The sequence below is a fragment of the Drosophila virilis genome, chromosome X (assembly GCF_030788295.1).
Source record: "Drosophila virilis strain 15010-1051.87 chromosome X, Dvir_AGI_RSII-ME, whole genome shotgun sequence".
Classification (NCBI taxonomy): domain Eukaryota; kingdom Metazoa; phylum Arthropoda; class Insecta; order Diptera; family Drosophilidae; genus Drosophila; species Drosophila virilis.
Window position 1 is genome coordinate 17,989,446 of NC_091543.1, and position 25,555 is coordinate 18,015,000.

At 39.6% G+C, this 25,555-nt stretch overlaps 1 protein-coding gene and 2 long non-coding RNA genes across 3 annotated transcripts in view; 1 reads left to right on the plus strand and 2 right to left on the minus strand.

The window, feature by feature from the left end:
- The window catches only part of LOC138911788 (uncharacterized), a 165,930-nt gene extending 158,821 nt beyond the window's left edge, over positions 1 to 7,109 (minus strand). Inside the window, exon 1 of the long non-coding RNA XR_011417434.1 lies at positions 7,039 to 7,109. This is a non-coding gene — a long non-coding RNA (uncharacterized lncRNA). The remainder of the gene's footprint in view (positions 1 to 7,038) is intronic.
- Positions 55 to 1,252, plus strand: fd19B (forkhead domain 19B). The gene has a single exon (XM_032439779.2). The coding sequence runs from the start codon at positions 68 to 70 to the stop codon at positions 1,250 to 1,252; it is 1,185 nt and encodes a 394-aa protein (XP_032295670.2). The 5' UTR covers positions 55 to 67.
- Positions 7,110 to 7,366: 257 nt separating the features above from the next.
- Positions 7,367 to 25,555, minus strand: part of LOC116652019 (uncharacterized) — a 31,188-nt gene continuing 12,999 nt past the window's right edge. The window contains exons 2-3 of the long non-coding RNA XR_004305026.2: positions 9,029 to 9,360; positions 7,367 to 8,960 (exon numbers count right to left, since the gene is read on the minus strand). This is a non-coding gene — a long non-coding RNA (uncharacterized lncRNA). The remainder of the gene's footprint in view (positions 8,961 to 9,028; positions 9,361 to 25,555) is intronic.

Here is a 25,555-nt window from a genome sequence, read left to right on the forward strand (position 1 = left end):
CATTTACGGTCGACACACGCTTTGCAGAGCAACGTAGAGAATATTAACCGAATTCGAGCTATATTCAATGGAAACTGCGCCAGTGTTCCAGTCTAGCTTCTCCATACGCTCTCTGCTCTCCAGCACGCACCTGGAGGAGGAGGAGGGCAAAGGTGGGGAGGCGCACAAATATTATATGAGCTCCAGTCCAAGCGATTCCTGCAACAGCTCCGAGGATGCATCATCCGAGGACGGCAACACCACTTCCCCCACAGCCATCAGCAGCAGCGGCAGCAGCAGCGGGGGTAGCATCAGGTCGGATGTGAAGCCCGCCTTCACGTACAGCGCCCTAATCGTAATGGCCATACGCCGGAGCCCGGAGAAGCGTTTGACGCTGAGCGGCATCTGCAAGTGGATAGCCGATAATTTTGCCTACTATCAGAATCACAAGAGCGTCTGGCAGAACTCCATACGCCACAATCTGAGTCTCAATCCGTGCTTTGTGCGCGTGCCGCGTGCCTTGGACGATCCCGGACGTGGTCACTACTGGGCATTGGATCCGTATGCCGAAGATCTGACCATTGGCGAGACAACCGGCCGTTTGCGGCGAAGCAACAACGCGCTACTCAGTCGCTCTAAGGCAGCGGTTGCTCTGCAAGGTCACGGCAAGAGCCACGGCTATGCGCATCCTTATCAGCAACTGGCCAGCAATCCGAACGCCGCCGCCGCCGCTGCTGCTGCTGCTGTGATGTATGCGCAGCTCTTCAAGCCGCACGCTGCCTACTTCCCCATAATGCCGGATGCAGCTCACCACTCGGCACAGCCGCAGCAGCATCCAATCATGATGCAGGGCAACCAACATGCGAATGGCACTGGCTCAGGCGCCGGGCTAGGCATAGGCATGGGCACGGGCTCGGGCATGAACACGGGCATGGGCACTTTGGCTATGACAACGGGCCCGGCACTGCGATACCAGCATCAGCATCAGCAACAGGGGACCTTATCGGCGCCTTACCATCAGACTCAAACTCAGTCTCAGTCTCAACAACGGCATGGCAACAACCACAACAATTACTACCAGCGACATCAGCCACACCAGCAGCAACACCAACATCAACACCAACACCATCATCATTATCAACACCAACACAATTATTATCTACAACAACAAACACAGCAACAACAGCAACAACAACAACAACAACAGGAACAATACGCATCAGGTTATAATGGCCAATGGATGCGACAGCCAATTGAATGTTTGTGGCGTTAATTTTAAAGTTATCCGAATTATTTCAATGACTCGAATTATTTATAATTTAATGTGGGGTGTGTATGTATGTGTGTGTTTGTAGTTCTAAGAATCTTCGTTTTTGCCCTTCTTTGATTGACACCAAGCATCAAGTTACCTTTTTTGGCGTAGAACGCGGTTAAGTTACACTTCGATTAAGCAACATTTTTAATCTCTTTCCACTTTGTGTAATTCGATTCAAATACCCAAACATAATATTAATTCATAATTAAAGTTACATTTGATAAAGCTAATATAATCAGGAATAGATATACATTTAGTTGTTAAGGATTTATACATTTATGTATAAGTACAGCACTGCAAATAGTTGTATAAGAGTCCAAATATCAAATAAATAAAGCAATTTATTGTCATAGACAACAGTTCGCATTATTATATTTATTTCACTATCTTCTGATTTTAGGGACCCCGCTACAGAGTCCCGTCAATTAGATTTCATCCATAAACAAAGAGTAAAGAGCTTTCGTTATTTAAAGGACTTCTTCGTCACAAATTTAATGCAGAATTGGAAGATTTGATTAGTCGCGCAATTGGAAATATGCTTTTTCTTGCTTTAGTATACATTATTATATATATTCTCTGCGGATTATAAAGACAATGCGAATGGATCGATCAACTTTTTTCACTAATTAAGGATTACGAATCAAAGTTAAACTCTCGAACAGAGTCTGAGATTGGGGCCATTTGGACATTATTGGTACAAATTAGGTGGCCCGAAAAGAAGACCTACGTCCATTGGTTCTTCAGAAAGAATATTTGAATGCTTTATTCAACAGAAGAGCCATTGTAAATAAGGTTTATTATTATTGCAAACCAACCAAGTAAAAGATTGTAGTCGGGAGCTCCCGACTAGGGGATACCCTGAAACCTCTTCTTCCAACATTAAATGCATACATATATTCTATTTTAGAAGCTATATGTCAAGTTTGGTGAGTCTAGCTCTTATTATTTACCAAAATTGGCCATAAAACAAGAAATCGGAGAAAGTTAACGATTATCGGAAACAAACTCGATCTGCGCAGGCACTAGGAGCACCTACATCTAGCCTTAGCTCTTGTAGGTTCTGAGATCCTTGCATTCATACATACGGACGGACGGACGGACGGACGGACAGACGGACAGACAGACAGACGGACATGGCTAGATCGACTTAGCCATTGGTGCTGATCAAGAATATATATACTTTATGAGGTCGGAGATGTTTCCTACTGCCTGTTACATACATTTGGATTTTGCACAAATACAATATACGCTTATACCCATTTTTAATGGGTTCAGGGTATAAAAATGATTGCTATGATACTGGCAGCTTCTTCATTTGGAGAACTGGCACATTTGTTTCCTGCTTGAATTGGACTGCAGTGAGCATATTTGGAAGCTGTCAGAAATTATAAATAATATTTAGTACTATTGCAAACCTTAAATCGATTACAATGGAACTAAAACAAATGATTCATTTTCTTGCAGCTTGAATTAGGTATTCAGCGAGCATATTTGGCAAAGAGAATAATATTTATTTCAATGCAATTCTAGAGACGATTAAACAGAAAGGTTCATAAAACAGTTTACTGGCATTTTTTTTTTTTTCGTTTTTGTTTAGCCTGTTGCTCAAACTAGGCAGCTTAAAATTTGTATTACACTAACAATTACAAAAATTATATGATTAAAGAATACATTACAAGCTATCAAGTTTTAACTTCTAAGGCCACAGACTAGCCTAGGACACGAACCAGCCTCCTTTTTTAATAACTAATTACTAGACCATACTAAACTCATGGGCAAGCTATGATTTCTACATTTCAACCTTTTCCCAAGATAGTAACTACTAGCAAAAAGTCTACCTCCATTCAGCTTAGTTAATGCGATCGCGTAGAAGACGAGTTATTTGAAAGCTTAGCTTCAATTCGACTTAAAATATTAAAATAAGCTCAATTATACTGAGCTGGATTGTGCTGCTGTTTGGGGCCAGTTCTGTTTTGCTGTTTGTGTTGTGTTATGCATAATTATGACCAATTCGTGGACTAAGCTTGGCTTTTATGATTTAGCATTGCCGCTTAGCTACACCTGTCGCATGAGGCCGAGCGAAAGGCATGCAGTGTCATCATCGTCATTATCATTATCATCATCGTCGTCGTGTATGGATATGCTCATCATGATGATCATTATTATTATTATTATTATCAACAACATCATAGAGCATCATCATGTGGCTGCCGGCTGGCTTAACTTTGGCTCGTAACTTAATGCTAGCGGTCAATAGCATTACGCCAGCAACAGCAACAACAACAAATGGCTTATGAAAAGAGCTAATCTGATAATACAGAATTGAAAGGGGCGGTCACGGCACGAATTTTGCTACACGCTCTTGATACTATGGGCAGCAGCTTAGGCCAAAACCTGGCACTCGAATCGCCGACGTAGACGGAGACAGTGGCTAACTCTGGGCCTGGACCTCAACCTCAGCCTCAGCCTCAGCCTGAGCCTGAGCCTGAGCCTGAAGCCGATGCGACGATTGACGATGGCGATGCCAACGACGACATCAACTGCAGCACCACCATATTGGTATAGTGCACCGCAGTGCAGCGCACATGCGAGCATAAAACAGAAGGGATCGATGATCGGACAGCGAAATTGCATTTGTCTGCGGCTGCAGCTGGAATTGGGAGTTGGTGCCTCGTACTTATTATTGCCAAGATACATATACATATAAATATATATATATGTATTTATATATATCTATATATATATATATATATAGCCAGGTACACGGCCCCATAACGATATCGAGTAAAGTGCACAGTGCACACTGTGTACAATGTTCGAGCATGCATAATGACGAGAAGCTGTTTGCCGAATGCAGCATGCTGCATGCTGCATGCTGCAAGCTTCCAGTTGCTTGTTGAGGCTGCTGCTGCTGCTGCTGCTGCTGCTGCTCGTAATCTGTTGCAGATTGGCGTCTGAGCAACAGATGTCAATAATTCAGTACCAATAGCGTACCAGGCCGTCTCTCTATATTTATGTGCTATGCGTACTATGTGCCACTTTGGAACGCTTTAATTTCCTTCCTTCCTAACTGGCTTTCTTCCTTATATTATTTTTTATACTTTTCTTGATTGCTTCTCTCTGCTGTTAGAGACTTGCCACAGTTCTTGCACAAAGGAAGAGATTAACGAAAAATACAAAAAAGGCAGAAAATAAAAATAAAAAAAAAAAAAAAGAAAACACAAAATCTGCTCAAACTCAATTATAAAAATTTCAACCCAATCTCAATTCTTGCGAAACTGCTGTTTGTGAAGTTTTTATTATTGCCGTTCTGGCTTTACTTCTTCTGATCCCGATTTCAGAACCCTTATGGCTATGTGTGTGAGTGTGTGTGTGTATGTGTTGTCTTGTGGTCATTCGTCATTTTAAGTTTGTACACACACACACACATGCGCACACCTTGACCCGCTTCCCGTACCCCAGAGTCGACAGACAGTCCCTATTCCATTGACACTGATATGTGTGGCAAGGTATGTCTTTTGAAATGACAATCTGCAATTTGCTATTCGAAACCGTTTAAAGTAATTTATTTTTTCCCTTCCGAGGACGCGATCCGCGTCGCCGCTGACGCGACTTGTTTTCCATACACATATAAAAAAAATATAAATACATATAAATATATACATATATATATATATACATACATATATTTATATATATAAATATATATATATGCAAAATATATATATTGGTACACTTTGAAAAATAAATTTGTTCTATTATTCAATCCAGTTTTATTTTATTTGGCATAAATTATCATCGATTTCGAAATATTGAATCGAAGATAGAATCTTTCACAACTGAATCTCTAGGGAAGAAAATTCTGTCTGGCAACAATCGATCGCAAATTAATTTTTTTAATCATATATTTTGTCATACTGTTTTATCACCTGAAAAATATTTTGAACAAAATAAGATCTTTATCTTTTCTTTGGTTTTAACATTTAACATTAAAAATTGCTCATTTCATGTTGTTCAGATATTTAAAGTTTTAAACAAACTGATATATTCCAATAACTAAATATTAAAGCAAAAAGCTAATCATGTCGATGATTATGCGTGCCAAGCGCAAAACATTTTGATTGTGATTTGATATAACTCAAATAGAAGTTCAAAATAAACTTTATCAAAAAAATATATATATCTAAAACCCAATCAAGTCAAATATCCGTACTCAATACAAGATCCAAACAATTTTGATGTGCAAATATAGTAAAGAAAAATATCTTTGCTCACGTATAATAAATAAATTACAAAAAATGGTGTTCTACATTAATAAAAAAAAAAGGAATACTTCTTAAAACCAGAGGATTTGAAATTTTCTCTGAGTGTAGCTGTCTTCAACTTCGATGCTGTAGAATGTCCTCTACTGCCCGGCAATAAGCGCTGCACGAGCGGCCGGATGTCTGCCCAGATTTAGCCCTCTATGCCAGTCCCTCTCATTAATATAGACACACACATATATATATGTATATATATGTATGCTGGCACATACAATTATTGAAAACAAAACAAAAAAAAAAAAGTGGTGGTGTACTGCATAAAACAATTCCCAATAGAAGTCAAAGACAACCCCAACTCCAGCTTGGGGCACACAATGATGCATTGGCCCGAAGCGCTGTTCGATATTCGGGGACAAATGATGGAAACGAGCAGAAAAATGACACTGGCAAATTTGTTTGCGCTGATTAAGGGCATCGTAAGGCCATTTAATTAATGGTATCTGTATGCCTTGAACATAACTCAAAGCCTCAACTGACTCGATAATCAATGGCCGGACTATGCTCTCGTGTATGCTGAATATGTTGTGTGTACCTCCAGCTAATAAACAAAATCAGAAACATTTCGTTATGGTAAATTGAGTTCGTGAATATTTTATGCAGCCGAGCAATAGAATAGTTTACGCCCGAAATCAAAATCTGAGTCCAAGCAAGAGCCCAAAAACCAAATCCACAGCACCACTGACCGCTCTAGTGGGCCGTCTTGACGGCGTGATTGAATGGCCAGTAATACAATGGATGCACACACACACAAACACACACACACACACACACAAAACCATACACAGACGCACATACACGTGTGTGTAACCATATGTCAACCCTTTTATTGTGGGTTGTCATTTCCGTCGGGGTCAGTGCGAGCCTTGGCCCATGTCCTGCCGGCACATAAATAATGCAGCCAATTAAGGGTACGTACATGTCACACATTACATCATGTTATGCATGCGAGTACGTATGATACGGGATGCTGGGACCAGGTATCCTTCTCAACAAGGACATGCACAGACAGCAGCAGACAGGAGACAGCAGGTTCATGCATAGGCATATGACTATCGCTGGGCGAAATCCTTATAAGTAGTTTTCCTTATATATAATCTGTGGTTTCTGATTTACACTCGCGCTCTCGCTCTACACAGCAAATAATCAACTTTAACCAGCCTAACTTTGTACCTATGCCTGCAATTAGACTTGGGCATTCGCTTATTTACTTCAAGATAGTTCTTGAACAGCTTTTATGCTGCTGAACCCCTTTTGACCAGTTATGTGGTTTAGTATTTTTGTAAATAAAGATATATCATGTTTTTGTAAGTGTTTTAAAGGTTTACGTTTTAGATTTTTGAAGATCAACGCTGAGGTGCTGAGGCACATACTCATTCTTATTTATAAATAAAAATATGTAAGGTTAATTAAACATGAACTTACCCAAATGTATATAGTATATATCTATACTATAGATAGAAGTTTAAAAGACTTTATAGGACATCACTAAAAAAGAAAAGAAAAGAGCAAATTAAAGTTAACGAATTATAGAGAAATATAAATGTAATTAGAGGTAGAGAAAGGCAGAGATGCATACAAGGAGAGGGAAGGAAAGAGAGATGGAGATAAAGAGGGAAAGGTTGAGAGAGAGAAAGCGAGAGAGAGAGGGAGAGAACTTGCGAGAAAGAGTGGAAGAGAGCAACTGCAAGAGAAAGATAGAGAAAAAGAGAGAGAGAGTGCAAGCTTAATATTATGTTAGTGTTACCTGAATTAATGAGAATCACATAGAAAGGTGATGTGATAAGAAACAGCCAAGTTGCATGCAACTGTTTATCGCACATTTTCCGAACATAGGGATAGATTTTCAAAATTCGTTGACCCATTTAAATTAATTTGTATATAGAGATTTCAAAATAAGTTTTAAGTTGCTTGAACGAAGAGATTTATATAACACTTCAAAATGTGCCCAAAATCCGGTCTGCTTTTACATCACATAAGCTAACTACTGTAAAAAATCAGAGTCCTAGCTTTTGGAGCTTGGGCAGTCGTTGCATGGCGACTTTTCGTAAATTTTGTGACATGTGCTGACCCAGTTGTTGACTGGTTGGATGACAAATTGGCTTATGGAAAAGTGATAGTGTCACAGTTTAAAGTTGCGAGGGCTGAAGTTTAATTTGCAGCTCACATTCACAAGTTGTCCCAATGATTGACAAATCACATTTGTCTTGGACATGGCATTCGCAGCGTGAATTTGAAGCACAAGGTGGAACTGGTTAAGTTTAAATAAACTGCAATTAAGTCAGAGCTGAGCTTAAGAATTCAACACGTTACGAGTACTCGCATAAAGTGTAACCATAAATGGGATTAACTACCCTCAAGGTAATGTCATCACGCTTACTTTCGACTCACTTTCCCTGTGACAATTTCACGCAGCTCTGGACACACTTGGCCAAGCAGTGGATGAGGTCCCCCTGCAAAGTCTGACGGACGTTTTCTACTCAAGTCCTTCAAGAACTTCATTTGATTGCTCTTTGCCATTGTGGCTAACATTTTTTTCAAAATGTTTATTATTATTGTTAACGTTGCCCTTGTTACGATCGCTGGCGCCGCCTTCGCCCGACAAACATGCATCCAGCAGATATTTGCCCAAAGAAATATGCAAAAGCAATCTTTTTAACTACACTTCTTGGCGCATTTGACCATTTCTGGCGCTGCATGTTCCTTGGCCAAGTCGCTGGCAATCTTTTAACTACCTGTAGCTGAGCTCTGGATGTGCGGCTTATTGCCTGCACGGCTTTCGATTTCTTTGGCGCATTATTTCTTAGCCAAACTCAGCTATGTCAGACGAGTCTAAGCTTAAGAAGACAAAACTTCATTTTTCATTAGCATTCTTCACAGTTTTCATTTGTCCTTCATGGTTACTTTAGTTAATCATGTTGCCAACACTTTTCTTCACAAGTGTGTCCTTAATGTCACTTTACTTTTCACTGAGTGCATCTAAATAATATTTTCAACTGTTTTGCTAATACTCAAGTACACAGAAGGATTTTTCACGCTGAATCCAGCGTTCTCCAAGGTCACTTTTATCGCAGCGAACGCGTTCTCCTACATGGTTTCAATAGTTTTCGTAAGATACATGTCCTCCATGTGCTCATTTTAATCTCTCTGCTTACAATATCATGAATACGATATTATCTCAAATAATATTTTCGAGTGTTTGCTTAAAATTTGCATCATCAATGGTCACTTCAATTGAATCCAATGTGCCATCCATGTTCACTTAATAGCTTACTGAGCAAGGCTTTTAGAAGTTTAGATCTTGTAGATCTTACTTGTATCCTCCATGGTTACTTTGGTCACCAGCTCTAACAACATATATCCATGTTCAGTTTATAGCCTTGAAGAAGTTTAGATCTTATCAGTACACTCTTACCTCCGCGGTTACTTTAGCCACCAACTCTCTCCATGTTCAGTTTATAGCGGAGCAATCCTTCAAGAAGTTTAAAACTCATCAATACACTTATGTCCTCCATGGTTACTTTTAGCATTAACTCTTTCAGCATATATCCATCGTATGCTCGCAGCAGTTGCTTAAATGCTAATGGATATAAACTAGTTGTGTTCTCTATTATTTTCATGCTTATTAATTGCGACAATTACAAGTCGATTTGTTGTCCAAGGTGTCATATGACGACGAGGCTGGCCGGTTCCGGCTTCGGCAGTTTGGCTGTTCGGCTGTTCGACCAGGCGCAACTTATAGTTAGTCTGTAAAAAAAAAAAATGCATGTAGCTAATTAACAATAATTAATAATGCAATAGCTTCAAGCAAACACACACACGGACACACGGACACACACATGAGCATAAAGTGTATAAGCCACGTCCAATTCAGGTTGTCTCGTTGTTGTCTTGTTGTCTCGTTGTTTTGTTGTCTCATTGTGTCTTTGTCGCTGTCGTTGTCGTTGTCGTCGTCCTTGTTGTTGCGTTGCCCTGCTGCAAGTTGACTAGCCGCTCTTCTTGAATTGCGTGTAAGGGGCACATTTTGCCAACATGCGTGAATAAATAAAAGTTTCTAAAGGGATTGTCACCCATGCCACTAAAAACAAAATCCGCCTGTCATATATATCACTCCACAGAGGGGGCCCCAGTCAGCCAGGCAGCCGAACTGCCAAAATGGACTGGGCGGCCGGTGGCCGACCGGAGCCGTAGCTGGAGCTGGAGCTGGAGCTGGAGCCCCGGACGTAACCGGCCCATAAAATATGACAAACTTAACAACGGCACGGACTGGATAACTGCAAAGACAACACCAACAACACCACCACCAACAACAACAACAACAACAACAACAACAGCAGCAGCAAAAGAACTGTCGGCATTGGCAGAGCCATGGTAAAAGGTACCCACAATGGACACCCACTTCGCAGCTGTCAATCGTCTAAATCGTTATGGGCACTTGTCGGTAAAGAGAAAATAAAAAAAAAAAAATGAGTGAAAAAAAAAAACAAAATGAAAAACAAAATTATATATGCAACCATAAAATGCCACAAAGTCAGTTTTTAAATTATTAACGACAACAAAAATGTTGTGACCGTCGATGTCGACGACATGTGATATGAAGCATGGCATGGCAAGATAATGACGTTAATATCGATACCCGATACCCCACACCCGATATCCGATAGCCGATACCCAATAGCCGGCGGCATATATCGTTGAAATACTAATTAGCTGGTACTGCGCTGGGCATTAATCGATTTGAAATGCTTTGTGATCCACTGTGATTATAATTTATAATTGACTTCCGGCAAATAAATGGTGACCAAAGTACTTGAGCCCCATTATTGCCAGCCTGTCGTCACATTCATTTAAACGTTATGAGCGAAACACTGCGGCGAATCAAATGACCCGATGTGTCCTCGGCAGTTCATTCAGTATTGCCTTTGCATTTAGCCAGGCCTAAAGACTTGCCAAATGCGCTACAGCACGCAGGACACAAAAAGCTCTACACTCGTCTGTGGCATGCTTTATAATATCGCCTGATTTAATGCGACAAGCTACAGAGTATTTGGAAAAGTTAAGTAAAGTAAAGTAAAAATTAGCATTAGGTGCAGTTCACCGATTACTGGACTCGATTGATAATTTATAGATCAAAACCATAGAAGGTCTCTAAGGAAAAGAATCATTTGAAGGAATGGAAGGAATTTACAAGGCATATAGCAAAAAACTACTGAAAATCTCATAGAATAATATTGATTTAAAGCAAAGGCGACAAAATTGAATTTCACTATAAGTTATAATCGTTAGTTGCTTAGTCATAGTTTTATATAACTGCCTGTTTCTGTCGTTAATTCTTGCCCATTGTTTATATATTTTACATTTAACCAACACAATAATATTTTTTTAAATGAATCCAACATAAACCTTTCATTTAACAGTAAGAAGAACAGAGTTTCGAAGGTAATTTGAAAAGTTTTGAAATCGAAACATTTTTCTTACATTTGGTATTTTGCATGCTTGTTCTGCTTGTTCAAAACTGTATTCAAATGCGATTGAAACCTAGTTTATAATTTTGTCATACAGCTTCCTGGTTTGTATTTGATTCAACATTGTAAATTTGAGTAGATCTTTATGATAATTAATATATACAATTAGATTTGGTATTTTGCGGCATTCGAAATTGCCAAATTGAATCTAATAGATTTCCTATTTACAGCATTTGGAACAGAATGTGTTACTCCTTAGATTTTGGTACAGACTGGATATATGAAACATTCAAATTCCGCTTGTTTCAGGTCATATTAATTTCGTTAAAGTCGAACTGTTGATCCCGTACACAAGCGTTCTGTTGGCCCGGTTGGCTCGTAGTTAGCCAAGGCGCCAATGTTTGCACCGCGGGGCGCATTTTGGATGCAGATGAAGCGAATTTTCGTATTTTTTTTTTCGGTTTTTTTTTTTTTTTTTTTTTTGAACAACCGAAACGATTTACCTTGTGAGCAGCATATTTAGGCGATTTTATTGCATTGCCTGTGAAATGAGAAATAAAACAATGTTGTCGCTGTGCTCCATCTGCGATATGTCCAATGGTGTTGTTGGTGTTCCTTGGTGATGATATGTGCGTGCGTGTGCGTGGCTTTCGGCTTTCTATTTGCCGTGCAGGAAGGAAGTTGTGAATCTTTTTGGGCAACGTCTGACAGCTTTGGTAAACCAAAGATTGTATTTTTTTTCCCGTTTCGTTTTTCTTTTTAGGGTTTTTTTTTTTTTGGTTTGGAGAAGGGTGTCTACTGCTTCTTGTGCTTTGCAACGTATTGGCGAATGACGGGCGTTGGTTTTTAGTTTTCGAAAACATTTGAAAAGTAATCGTTCAACGAACCGATTGACAAGGTAATCTTCCTGGAAACATGTGTTCACAATATCAAGGCCGTGCCACACACGCCCAACACACTGGCACACCCGCACACTCGCACACACACACACACACACACATGCGCTGATTCAGGTTCGGCGCGTAGATGGACAACGGTTGCGGCTGTAAAAGTTTGCAAAAGAAAAACCCCCCGACCAGCTGTACGTTGGGCTAATGTTGCAGCAGCATGAAAATGATGTAAAAACGGGCAAAAGCCAAACAAGTGGAGAAAATAAAACACGAAATGAAAAAAGGCAAACGTGATGGGCGAAAGTTGAAGCCTTCTGATAAGATTCGACGAACGGCTTTTTTGGGCAGCATTGAAAAGGGTTTTTCTGGTCAGAAGTTGGCATAGGGAAAAGGGTGCGCGGGTGCACATTTTCTCGCTTCATCACTTATGCATGCTTTGGTCTATTAGATTTCCGTTTCCGGTTCAACTGTAACGCATGAAAGTTACACAACGTGTTTGAGGTTTTACGCTCTCTTGGCACACACGTCAATGCGATTTGAACCGCTAAGGCTCACACACCTGGCCCGGCTTATAAGCATCCTCAAAGTGTACGGGGGCCAAGTGTGCCCGGCGACAGAGCCCACAGATGCCGGGCCACATGTATTATATTTTCGACTTTGTTGTTTTTTTTTTTTTTTTTTCGGCTTGTTTAAAACTTGTATTTCCATACTCTAACCCGAATTAGATCCTAAACACTTCACGTGTGCCATAAAATAGTAGTATATTCCTGATCTTGACAAATGATCTTAAATTATTTATGGACATCTTTAGTTAATTATCGGATGTTCAGCGTCATTTTATAATATTTTTAGTATTTCATTTAATTTTGTATTAATTTACTTCTTTTTTTATTTTCAACTCTTCTATTTTAAATCCTTTAATATATTATTTGTGGCTTTATATTAGTTTACACTTTTATTTGTATTTGAAATCTATTTTATATCATAATTTTTCAATTTTTTTTAAATATTTTGTATTATTTTTTTTTGTAAATATACGATTTTTTTCACATTTTTTTGTTATTTAATTTGTTTGCTAGTTTATGTTTTCATAACATTTATTTTTAATCCATTTTCTCTCAAGTTCTCCAAGAGATTCATTTTAGCCAAAGTTTTGTTCAACCTCTTTTAACCTATAACCTCCTGGTAAGGGTATATTATCTTCGTTGTGCACATGAGCTCAGCTTGAGCTGAGCACTTTGAAAAGTTTTTGACATTGGTGCCCTTTGTTGATGTAAGCATTTAATTCGTTCTATGCCGTTGGAACTCAAGCGATAAGGACGAACGTTTAGGACCCGAATGGTTAGATGGATAGATGGATGGACGGATGGGTGGGTGGGCAGTTGGGTAAGTGGTGAGGGGGCTGGAACGTTGGCAGCACAAGTTTTTCACCAGTCGATGAAAAAACAAAAGGGTAAGGATACACACATGCATACATATATGTATATATATATATATATATGTGTGCATATAAAAATATACATATATTATAAGTATATAGAAAGGGGATGCCGGCGTTTATCCTTATACCCATTGCAAGTTATTGTTGCTGATTTCTTAAGTGGCTCCCTTCGAACATTTTAGATTGTTTTGCTATTGCGCAATAAATAAAGAAACACTTTTACACAATATGTTCAATGATGAATCAGCCAGTCGGCTTTTCGTGCATATTAATGGATGTTTAAGAGACTCCTCTTTCAAGTTATCCAAAAAAGTACTCAAGGGTTGAACACTGCTTAACACATCATCAAATTTGAACTTAGAATTTCATTTTGTTTTGGTTAAGTAGCTAACTTTAAAAATTGAATATTTGATTTTACTTAAATATATGAATAATGAATATAATATTTAAATTATATTTAAGCTTTAGTCAAGATCTAAATTGATTTTAATGTGAAACTAAATACATGATCTGTAGCCCGTATCTGTGATATGACTTCGTGTCCTTGATGATATTACGTGATTTTCATTGTATTTAGTTCACAATATACCACTCAAATTAGAATATTTTGAGTAGAGAAACAAGTGTAATCAATACAAAGAAGCTTATTTGAAATTAGATCGATCAGAGAAAAGATGGTATATATATATCTGCAATTCGTTTAATATTATATGCATATTATACTCAGGGAAGAAAATTAAAATAAAAAAATTAAAAATGGATCTAAATAATAGAAACAATTTTATTTGAGAGCAGACTACAATAGGTGAGGTCTATCGAAGAAAATATTGTATATATGTGCGTTATATAGATATTATACGCAAATAGGAAAATTTAAAAAATTAATTAATAAAAATTAAAGTAATTAATGGTAAGAATTTAAAATCAGCGAAGATCTAGCCAAGTTCTATCTGAGAATCAATTTTATATAAATCTGCTAATTATTAAATCGACATGCGTTTGATTTCCATCTTATATTCAAGTAAGAAAGCTAAATATATAAAAATAAATGTAATCAATAGAAATACTATTACTCTAGATCTGATTGCCACAGCTGAGATATGAGACAGATATGTCGGCAATTTATTTAATCGCAATGCACATTATATATGTGTCTATAGCCTTAATTAATTGAACAGTAATTGACTGATTTTTGTTCCTGCTTATTTCTCGCCATAAATTTCGTATGGCGCGACTTAATTGAGAGGCCCCCAAACAAATTACCAACTGGCGATAAAGCGATTCATCAATAATCGTAAGATCAATGACAGCGAGTCCTTTTCAATGCACATACATACATGCGTGCATGCAAACATGCATACTTGCAGACATGCATACATTCAGACATGCATAATTGAATACATGCATGCACACATGCACACTTGCGTACATCTAGAAAGACAGCGTTTCACGTAGGGACATTTACAATTGTGACAATTTCTCACTCCCCATGATGCAAACTATGCAATTAATCAAATTTTGTAAAGCTCTCAATATGACAAAAGTGGAATTAATGATATATATACCCGAAGATGGGCATACCTCACGCCACTCGCCGCATAGTGTCCTAACCACTTGTGGAGAGCTGAAGGGGACAAGAAATAAAAAAATAAAAAAAAAAAACAGGAATCATACAAAACGAAACGAAACTGAAAACTGAAAACAACAAATCATCAATTGACAAATCGATGCGCATCACTAAAAACTCATTATTCCAATAACAGGACACAGCAAGCCACATTCGGTCCGGTTGCGCCGGTCCAGCGCCTGGCCAGAGCGCACACAGCTCGGCCAACGGCATCAACATAACCATCATCATGCACAGTCCGTCTGTCTGTCTGTCTGTCTGTCCGTCTGTCTATCTTACTGACTTCAACATCATCACCGCCTCCGCATCCACCTCCAACTCCGCTTCCACCACCACCACCTTCAACTCCAGGAGGGCTGAGCAGGCAGTCAGGCAACGTCTTCAAAATCGTCGCATTCGTCATCGTCATATCAGCCGCTCATCTTGTAGTTGAGTGCGAGAACAGTGGTCATTATCTGTTCAGATTTTGTTGCCTTCGTATTTGTGACGACAGACAGACAGACAGAGAGACAGACAGACCAAAGGGCAGCTGTGTGCATGTGTGTGCGTGTGTGTGTATGTGTGTGTGTGACAAGAACAGTGAAACAATTTTGTTGCTGACTGCAATCATTGCCAGGATCAGGGGCCTCAGCCGGGCACACATATCGCATCAAGTGGAGGCAAGTGGAGTGAAGAGCAAAGTTAAATCCACTTTGCCTCATTCGTAATTTAGCAGGTTAATGGCTAAAGGAGGCAACCCAAACTGAAGCTGAAGCTGAATCTGTAGCTGTAGCTGTAGCTGTAGCTGAAGCTGAAGCTGAGGGCGACAGGCGTTGTCCAAAACGATGGCCACAAGGAGTCGACAACAGCGAAATATGAAAAGGAAAAAAAAAAATGCAGAAAAAAAAAAAACGAAGCCCCAAACTAGAACTGAACAATGGTTGCGTCGTTGTGGTTCGATAAAAATGGCCTCAGACCTCGGGACAGCTCTCATCTCAGTCTGCAGTCTGCAGTCTTCAGTCGCCAGTCGCCAGTCGCAGCTCTCGAGTCACCAGCTCTCAGTATCAGGCTGTCTGCGGCTCAGTTTAGTTTAGCTGGCCTGTCTGCAGCCAGCCAGCCTGTCCGGTCAGCCTGTCCATCCATCTATCCATCGAGCGAGAGCCAGAGAGCCAGAGTCCACCAGAGTCCACCAAAGCCACATACATACATTATTCCAATTCTGATGGTCATCATCTTTATCATTAACTTTTTGCCATCGACGATAATGCCCGTGTGCCAGTCCAGACCCATGCCCATGCGTACCGCAACGCCCCCGTTACCTCCCCCCCCCCTCCACCGCCCCCCTTAAACCCGCCGCCCCCTACTCTAGAACGCCCCACACTCGACGATTCGTCGTCGTCGTGAGCGTCATGTGAGCGACAATGGCGCAGAGTGAATTAAAAATACGAAAATGAAAATAAATCATCATCAGAGACGCATGTCAAATTCATCTCTTGACTGCGTGCGCTGCGACTTGCGACTGAGATTCAGATTGAGATTTGAGACTGAGAATGAGAATGAGAATGAAAATGAGTCTCTGTGCCTGTCCCCATCTCTGTTTCCGTCTCTGCATGTTGAGCTATGTCATTTGACATGTAACTTGATAAAAATAGTTAAGACAACAGACCAGCACAAGCTCAAGATAGTTATTATTTCAGGGCTTCCACATGCATGCCTAATATTCGCATGTGAATGGTATCGTAAATCCAATCAAATCTTTGTATAATTAACTTAATCTGGGTTTAATCTTTTTTAGATCTATTTTATCTATTTCTTATAAGATATTGCGTTAAAATAACCAATATATCCTGTAAATGAGCTTAATAATGTCTGTCTGTCTTTCTGTCTGTTCGTATGACCGTCTCGATAGCAGAGACTTTTCAAGCTTTGTTTCCCGTACATGCTGCATGCTGATCAAGTTTATTTGATTGAAATATGTACGATAAATTCCCTCAAAGATCTTTGAAAATTAGTTCTAAGCCGATCGGACGGTAATTAAAAAACTTTTATACAACAGTTTTTCCGCTTAAATACGTATTCAATAAGTTTTTATGTTGAGCTTGAAAATAAGTTTGTAGCAAAACTAGGCCCAAGAAATCCTTGAATCGCATTTTCCACCGAGGAAACTTGGATTCTGCGAAAAGTGTGAAAAACGTCTTAAATAATTTTTCGTACAAATCTTTGGAAATAAATTTGAACACGAAACGTCATCCACCAAATCTTTGACCCCCATTCCCACCAAGGCAGAATGGATTTTTCGAAAAGTGTGAAACATCCCTTAAATGAATTTGAACAAAGATTTTCGCAAATGAGCTTAAATGGGCGATTGAATGGTAAACAAACGTTTTTCGCGATTTTTCCACACACGCGAGTGGAAGTACCCGAATCCCCGTCTAACGTAACTACAGTTCAGGACAAAGAGTTCAAAATATAGAGATAATAAGTATAATAAATATTAAATAAATAATAAACGAGAAAGTGAGAATATCTTCGGCACGCCTCACATTAAATGCACTTGTAAACATTCTGCAAAAGGCAGATATGTGAGAATTACAGAATATTTTGCCATAGAAGAACCCATTTTCCGATACCCATGACAGCTTTATGATATAGTTGTTCGATTTTGCACATATGTAATGTTAAAAATGTATTACACATTTCATGGTAAAATTATAACAAGATCTATTTATTTTAAGATGATTAAGGTATAAACGAAAAAAAAAAATTTGGGTGCCACGTTTTTTGGAGATTTTAAGAAAGCGAATAATATTAGAGCTAAAGACAGATCGAATATCTTTCATATTATATGAATATAATATATATTTTCTTATATATATTTTTAAATTTCCTTTATCCCTCGTAGTTCGCTTTTAGGATTCTCTGAGATCGCAGACAGATAAACAAAAGATTGTACGCTCAGTAATTCAGTTTCAGTTTTTTTATAAAATGCATTTGGCTATTAATATTTTCATATGAAGAAAGAATAAATAAATAACAACTCGACAGTGTCAACTCAAATCAATCATTCATAAGTATGAAACTGACAAGATTGTGAGCCATTGGAATCAGTCTGAATGTAAGACTATCTGAAAATGTGTGAAAAGCCGAAACGATCTAATCAATTGCCCAAGCAGCTAGTGCATTGGCCACTCAAAGCGACACACGCGTCCTGCCAAGATGTGTCAAACGTTTTATGTGGTAATTACCTGAACCCAATCTCCAATCTAACCCCAATGTGACCCAAAATCGTTCCGACAAACTGAGCAACCTAATCGGCTTAGAGCTAAGCTGATGCCGATGCTGTTGCTGTTGCTGTTGCTGTTGCCGAGATGTGGCTGCTGCTGTTATTGTCAAAGAAAACAATTAAGAATGCGCTAGTGATGTGTGCCCGACTGGGGTATACCCTGTACCTTGATCTGCAGCAAACATTTCTGATGGTTCAGTTCAGATTTTGAACAATGTCACGCCTCATCAGCCTGGTTTACCACATCTTTGAGCTAAGGTATTTACCTGGGCTAAAACTGACTCGATTAAACGAATAGTAAACCAATAGACTTTCAGGATATAGAAGAGAAACAATTTGCCTTGATCTAATATGTAAAGAGACTAAATAAAATATATATGAGGAGTTAAGGTTAATAAATAACGTTTAAGGAAATAAACGAGCTACAAATTAGCCTTAATCTGCAAAAGAATTTAAACTTTAATGAAATATACACATATATAAAAGAAGTCTATAAGCTACTAGGATTTATTTTTTCTAGATTTTATATACAGTAGATCAATCAAAGAAGACAATATACAATATACATTGTCATGACTGGCCGCTGCTGCCTGTTGTATGTTTTGCGCTTGGCTTTTATGCCCTCGATGGGGCACTTTTATGGATACAGGGTATTAAAACTTGGCCATAACTATTTATAGTCAAAAGAATGCTTTGGTCCATGTGTGACAGACGCTGGACAATGGGCCGCGTGTAATCAATCAAAATTAGTTGTGACTTAGAGCCGGGCACAGTAGTGCATATTGTGACAAACCCGTGAGTCGAGGCAAGAAAAGCAGCAGCAGAAGCAGAAGGGGCTACGTACCAAATGACATTGGCATTGATAAGTAAAGCCTGCATTCAAATTTCAATTAAGACAACAGAAACACACACAACACACACGTTGACAAACCGTTGCAATGGAACTTTAACAAAGTGTATCAAATTATGGCAAAAAAAAAGAGCTAAATTGTGTATCTGTGTGTGTGTGTGTGCCTGCATGTTTATCCAGATACAGATAAAGTCGACTGCGACTCGAAACCCGCAATCATGGCGCTTAATAACAAGCTATAGCTCCAAACCCCAACCCCCCGTCAACGGCAGCCCCCTCGCCAAGCTGCAGTCCCAAGAATCCCGAGCCCAATCCCAATCCGCAGTCAGTGGGACAGCTGACAGCTGCGTGGCCAGCGCAATGCGATTCCCACAATTACGTGCAAAAGTTTTGCCAGTGATTTTCCCTTTTTTTTTTTTTTTTTTTTTTGATTTTGCACTTCAGTGCGTCCGCAGGACTAAAGCCAACACATGCGTAGCCCCAAAAAAAAAAAAAAAAAAAAACTTAACTGTCTCTTATCGCTATCAGCAGGAGGATAGCTTGGCGATGTTTTGAAAGAAGTTAGTATATAAAAAAAAACTAACATTTATTTAGCTAGAGCAACAATAATGCAGTTGCTTTTTCCTTCTGATATCTTTGTAATATCGCATAGGTACAAGCCAAGCGATACGAATTCTTAGCTGTCCCTTTAGCTTTCTTTCTATCCCCCAGGCGATACTTTTTCCATATGCCACGCAAAACGAGTGCTAGCCAAGGCTGCAAATCGGCTTTAAAGCGAAACGGTGCGAATTGGTTAGTCAAACTGAAGCCAAAAAAAAAACTTAAATTAGTAATAAAACAGAGTCTGACCTTAACTATATTGTTTTGTGCCCCAGTTTAAAATAAAACCTAGCTGAAGGCCTATAGTATTATAGATAATATGAATACAAAACCCAAATCTGGCAGGCGCAAGAGCAGAACAAAGTGTCCTTTAAATGAAGCTTGGGTTCAGAGAATGAAAGAAAGAAAGTAGACTTAGACGGGGCGGTATATAGAGGAAATACCCAACTAATGCTCTTTTTTGACAAAAACTGCTTTGGACAAAACTTGAGAATTAATTCAATTATATGTATAATGCAATTTTTTCGCTGCTAATCGCTGAACTTTGATTTAAGCTGCATTTTTTAGATCGTCGTATTTTGGCTTGAAAAAAAATGTACATAAAATTTTAAGAAAAATATACATAAAATAAAAATAAAAAAACAAAAAATTAAAAAATTACCAAAAGCTCATATGCTATATACGACTGGGCATATTTTTGGTAGAGCATTCAAGCTCAATAGTTAATTAAGCTGAAAATTTTCAGATCGTAATATTTATTTAGCTCAAAAAAAAAAAAGATAATATACAAAAAAATAATACTCTTTTTACCCATTTTCAATGAGTTCAGGGTAGAAAAAAAACTGGTGGGAATATTTGCGGTAGAACATTCAGTCTGGGAATATATTCGGTAGAGCAAACGCTAGAAGATAAAAAAGCGATATGAAAGCGATATGGCTGATGCGATGTGTGTGCATGCATTTAATCTATTATTCGCTCTATTGCCCGTTTTGTGAGACGCTCCTCGCAGCTGTTGGCGGCAAATGACCTTGCGTAATGCCAAATTGACAGCAGCCACAAACAGCAGCAACAACAAATGACACAACAACAACACACACATGGACACAGATACACAGAGGAGGCACAGAGGCACAGAGGCACAGAGACACATAGACACAGGCACACAAATGCAGAGTCGTTAAAAAAGGCATTGGACATAAAAAGAAGAAAAAACTCTCAGGTAACCAATGGATTGGTTCAAGTTAGTGATTGCAGAGTTTAATAGCCGCATTATTACAGCCAAACGGATCCATGCAAAAACCATAAAAAAAATGAACTTCCATCCTCAGTCGGGAGACTGCCGAGAAGCAGCAGCCATTCAAAAGGTAAACTGCAGCTGAGTGCAGCACGTTCGAGTTTCAGTTGAGGCAACACTCCCGCCGCTGCCTTGCCCCCCCCCCCAAAAAAAAATCAAAAAAAAAAAAAAAAAGGAAGAGCAAAACATGGACAAGAGCATCGGGAGCCGCATAAAGCAGTTGCAACTGCAACATTAATGCGCTCCAAGTTAATGAATATTGTGTTTCATAGCCTGCCACAGAAGAAGGCCGAGTCGCAGCTTTTACAGCTTCCGACTGGAATCCGTTTGGATACTCCCCAGCGAGCGAGCGAGAGAGAGGGGGGAAGAGCTCAAGCGATTCGTTGGCGGGGGCGCAAGCGAAACGCTACGATGCGATCTTCAAGCTGGCAGCTTGTGCTCATGCTTATGGAGTGCCGAGTACCGGGTACCGAGCACCGAATGAGCCGCTGACGCCCGTGGAAGGTCGTGCACGCCATCAAGAGATCACCACGACACAGTTGCGTCTATGTGTAGCGCCGTCTGCCGCAAAACCGTGCCACACCAATATGCCCCAGCCATGCCGCATTGCCTGCAACCCAGCCAACGAGTGTAGGCGTAATTGTTTTATGTGTTGCCTCGCTTCGCTACGCAGCCGGAGCAGGGAGTGCGCGGATCGAGCGCGAGTCTCTGCTGTGCACACACAAATTATGAGCCGAAGCTGAAGCTGCAGTTGCTGTTGCAGTTGCAGTTGCAGTTGCAGTTGCGGCTAAAGCTTAGGTGTGCACTGCACTTGACGGGATGACTCGGGCCTGGGCTTGCCCGTGTGCCGATGCCGTTGCCGTTGCCGTTGCCTGTTCCAGAAGCAGCATGCCTTTTAAATTGGCCGACCGTACCGCCTACCTAGCTGGCAGCGTGCGCAACGCCAACGCCAACGCCAACGACGCCATTGCCACTGCCACCGCTGGCTGCCAAATGGTTGCCGGTTGCACTTGACTCGCGCCACATGCCGCATGCCGCATGCCGCATGCCGCATGCCGCATGAACGAGCGACCCAAAACCCAATGAGCGCATTTTCAATTTTATGCTAATTAGTTTGGATTTTACCCAGAGTTCTGCCTCTTGCAGCAGCGATCGTTCGCGTTGGTCCAGGTGAGAGCGCCCGCAGTGGCATAACCAAAGCCATTCAGCATAAATGTAAACGCCTCGAACGCCACCTGATCGTGCCTCAAATGAATGACTGCATCTTACGCCCGTTTATAGGCCACAACTTGAGGCCTCTTCATTTGAATGCCAGTTGTGCTCAAAGCGCGAAGCTAGCCCATTCCTCCAATTGGCAAAGGATTCTGCTGCTGACTGCCTGACAAAGTGCGGACATAGCTCCGCTCCTTCCAGCTAATACATCAGAATCAAAAACTATTTCCAAAATACTTTAGCTGACAAAAGCTCAACACTTGATCGTAAGCAAATGGGATTAATTCTGATTCAAGAATTTTCTTGGCAAACTTTCAATTTATAGAGACTATACTAAATAATCAATCTAAAGATATTACAGGTAGCCACAGTGGCAAATATGTTCGAGCATGTTTTTAGTCACGAAATGACAAAGAACTTCGACTCCATAAAGTATATTTATGCCAGATCAGCATCAACAGCCGATCTATTCCTCTGTCTGCTTCTATGCCAACTAGTCTCTCAGTTTCAAAGCTATCGTCCTGTAACATTGCCTAACATTGCACGCATGTCGCAACCAACCGGATCGGATCACTATATCATATTGCTGTCATAGGAATGATCGGTCCAAAAGAATGTTCTTGTATGGACAACTTCTCTCAAACTCAACATTCACGAGCTTCACTCTACTCACATATCTGCAAAGGGCAAAGGTCTATAGGGCTGTTATATCTTCAGAGTACCGAAGATATCCTTACTTTCTCGTTTTATTTACATTTTATACCATACTTTTTAATTCCCAACACGCTCGAGCGAAATTTAAATGAATTTACTGCAGCTATTGACAATGAATTTCAGCACGAAAGGATGGTAAACAAAAAGTTTCATTCAAACGATTTCCGCACATTTTTCACGCTTGCAGGTGAAACTCTTAAGAGAATCATAGAAAGAACTTTACCTTTATAGCGATTCATATTGTGCGTTAATTACCAGTCAGTCAGTCAATTACTTAGTCAATCAGTCAGTCAGTCAGTCAATTACTTAGTCAATCAGTCAGTCAGTCAGTCAGTTTGGGTAAACACTTTGACATATAGAAATTAGGAGTTAAAAACTTTAAAAAATATATAAACATATATGTAAAACTGTGCTTACCCAAAAGTTCAAATAAACAGGCATAGAGAGCGAGTTAGGTCAGAACTTCTGAATATAATCATAGCATATGCACATTTATGTGTTTCTTAAAGTCATGAGAATCGCATTGAAGGGCAATATTTAACAGAAAAAATCTATTTCCAAATTTGTGGCACAGCGGCAAGTTAACTTGGTATTAACTTTAGAGACATTTGGGCTATACTATCGTGTTATATATTTAGACTGTGTAGCTGCGCCCACTGTGGGCGTGGCATATGGCTAAATACTTATATACATATCTGCAGTTAGAGCACCAGAGTAGGCAAAAAAAAAAAAAATCTAGCGATAAATATATATTATATAAGACACTCTTGAACTTTTTTAGAGCTGGTTATTAAAACTGATTTTTCTGCAGACTAATTATGTATATTTTCTTGTGCTGGATAATTGGACTTAAAGAGCAATCCTTCAAATAGAAACTTTTAATGAAATACATTATTTTTTGTTGGTCTTTGTTAAGCTTGCGTTTGAAGATGCAGAGCAAGAATTTCCTGTGAATACTGTCCATATTGCGCTGAAAGGCCCAAAGCAACAACAACTTTAATTGAACCCAATGAAAATTATGGACAAGCAAATTTTCCCACAGATTGCCAAAGGTTTAACAATATTTTTTTTTCTCTCTCATTTTTGTTGCTTTGTTTTTTTGAACGTAATGAGCCTTTAAGTCAAACGTAGACCTGACAGCTTCAATGGCTTAAACGTAGCACAGAAGCTGCAACTAACCACAAATCACAATAACACCCATACCACACACCACACACACACACACACACACACACGAACACACACACACATCTGATCTGTAGCCCAAAACCGAGGGAACGCATAATCATTATCACTCAAATTGGGGCCCCCTTGCAATTGGTATGTGTGTATGTGCCGTGCTCTTGGGCCGACCAAAGACCAATTATACTTATATCGAAAGCCAAAGACGAGAACCAAAGTTCTGAAGCGAACTGAGGATCATATGATCAGCATATTCGCATATGCATATGAGTTGGTCGCTAAGATACTTCGCATTGTGTTGGCCCCGGCACTTAAACGGTCTACGTACCATGAAAATGGGCAGGTCCGGTCCATCGAAAATCCCAATTCGAGTACCGTAACTTAAGCCCATGAATTAAGCGGCCACAGCAGTTGATGAGAACCAAGCTGAAGCCAAAGCCGAAGCTGAAGCTAAAGCTGAGAAACCAAAGCCAAAACCGAAATGGAATCAATGTCCAGAGAGACGATGACCACCACGACTTCGCAATGTGGGATTCAAATTTCGCACGGGCAAACTTGTACATATGTGCACGGAGAGAAAATTTTGTCCATCCCGTAAGCCTGATCTTCACGATGATAATATCGCCTATGCTTGATTTAGGCTCGATTTTCAAGTACGAATATACTTGAAAACATTTTTTTCTAACTTATTAACTTAAATATTTTCTTTTTCCAAAATATATCTGAATTTTAATTTTGTACTATATTCATGAATTTATATATTTTTTTCTTAAGATATTCCAATACCTTAAAAACTTCTTATTAAGCAACAAAATATGTACCTCTTTCTCTTTAACCTGTCGTATTCCCCTTTTTAATATCAATCAATCCGTTTTTAGCTAAGCTTTTTCTCTCTGTGTATGTGCATGTGTGTGCGTGTGTGTGTGTGAGTGTGTGTGCCAAGCGAGCGGCGGGGCCATGTTTATAACTTAGATGATAAGTGGGCTTCTGGACGCGAACATAGACTAGCGCCTCGAGATTAATAATAAGTACATTCGCTTCTGGCCACATCATTTTGCCCCGCGGCAAATTATAGCCCACAGGCGCTGATATTGATGCTGAAAGATGGTTTTTGCTTCTGCTCGCCTGTTCCTATCAATCGGTTAGATATACTATGAATAACAATTTTATATATTGTTTCTATGCCCCATTCATTTGCTAAGGAGCCCAATAGCAATGATAAACTACCAATTGCAACTTTTCGTTTTCCGATCAATCGATTTCGTCTAGCTCTAATTAACATATGTAAAATGTACAAATCCCCTCGGTTTGGTGTTTATGCGAATTTTAAATAGTGGAAGACTCAAAGTGTGCCACGATCAAGGATTTGAAAGATTTGTCGACCTATATGCCAAATTAATAATAA

Coding starts and splice junctions, on each gene's coding strand:
- fd19B (XM_032439779.2), top strand. CDS start 68: ATGGAAACTGCGCCAGTGTTCCAGTCTAGCTTCTCCATACGCTCTCTG.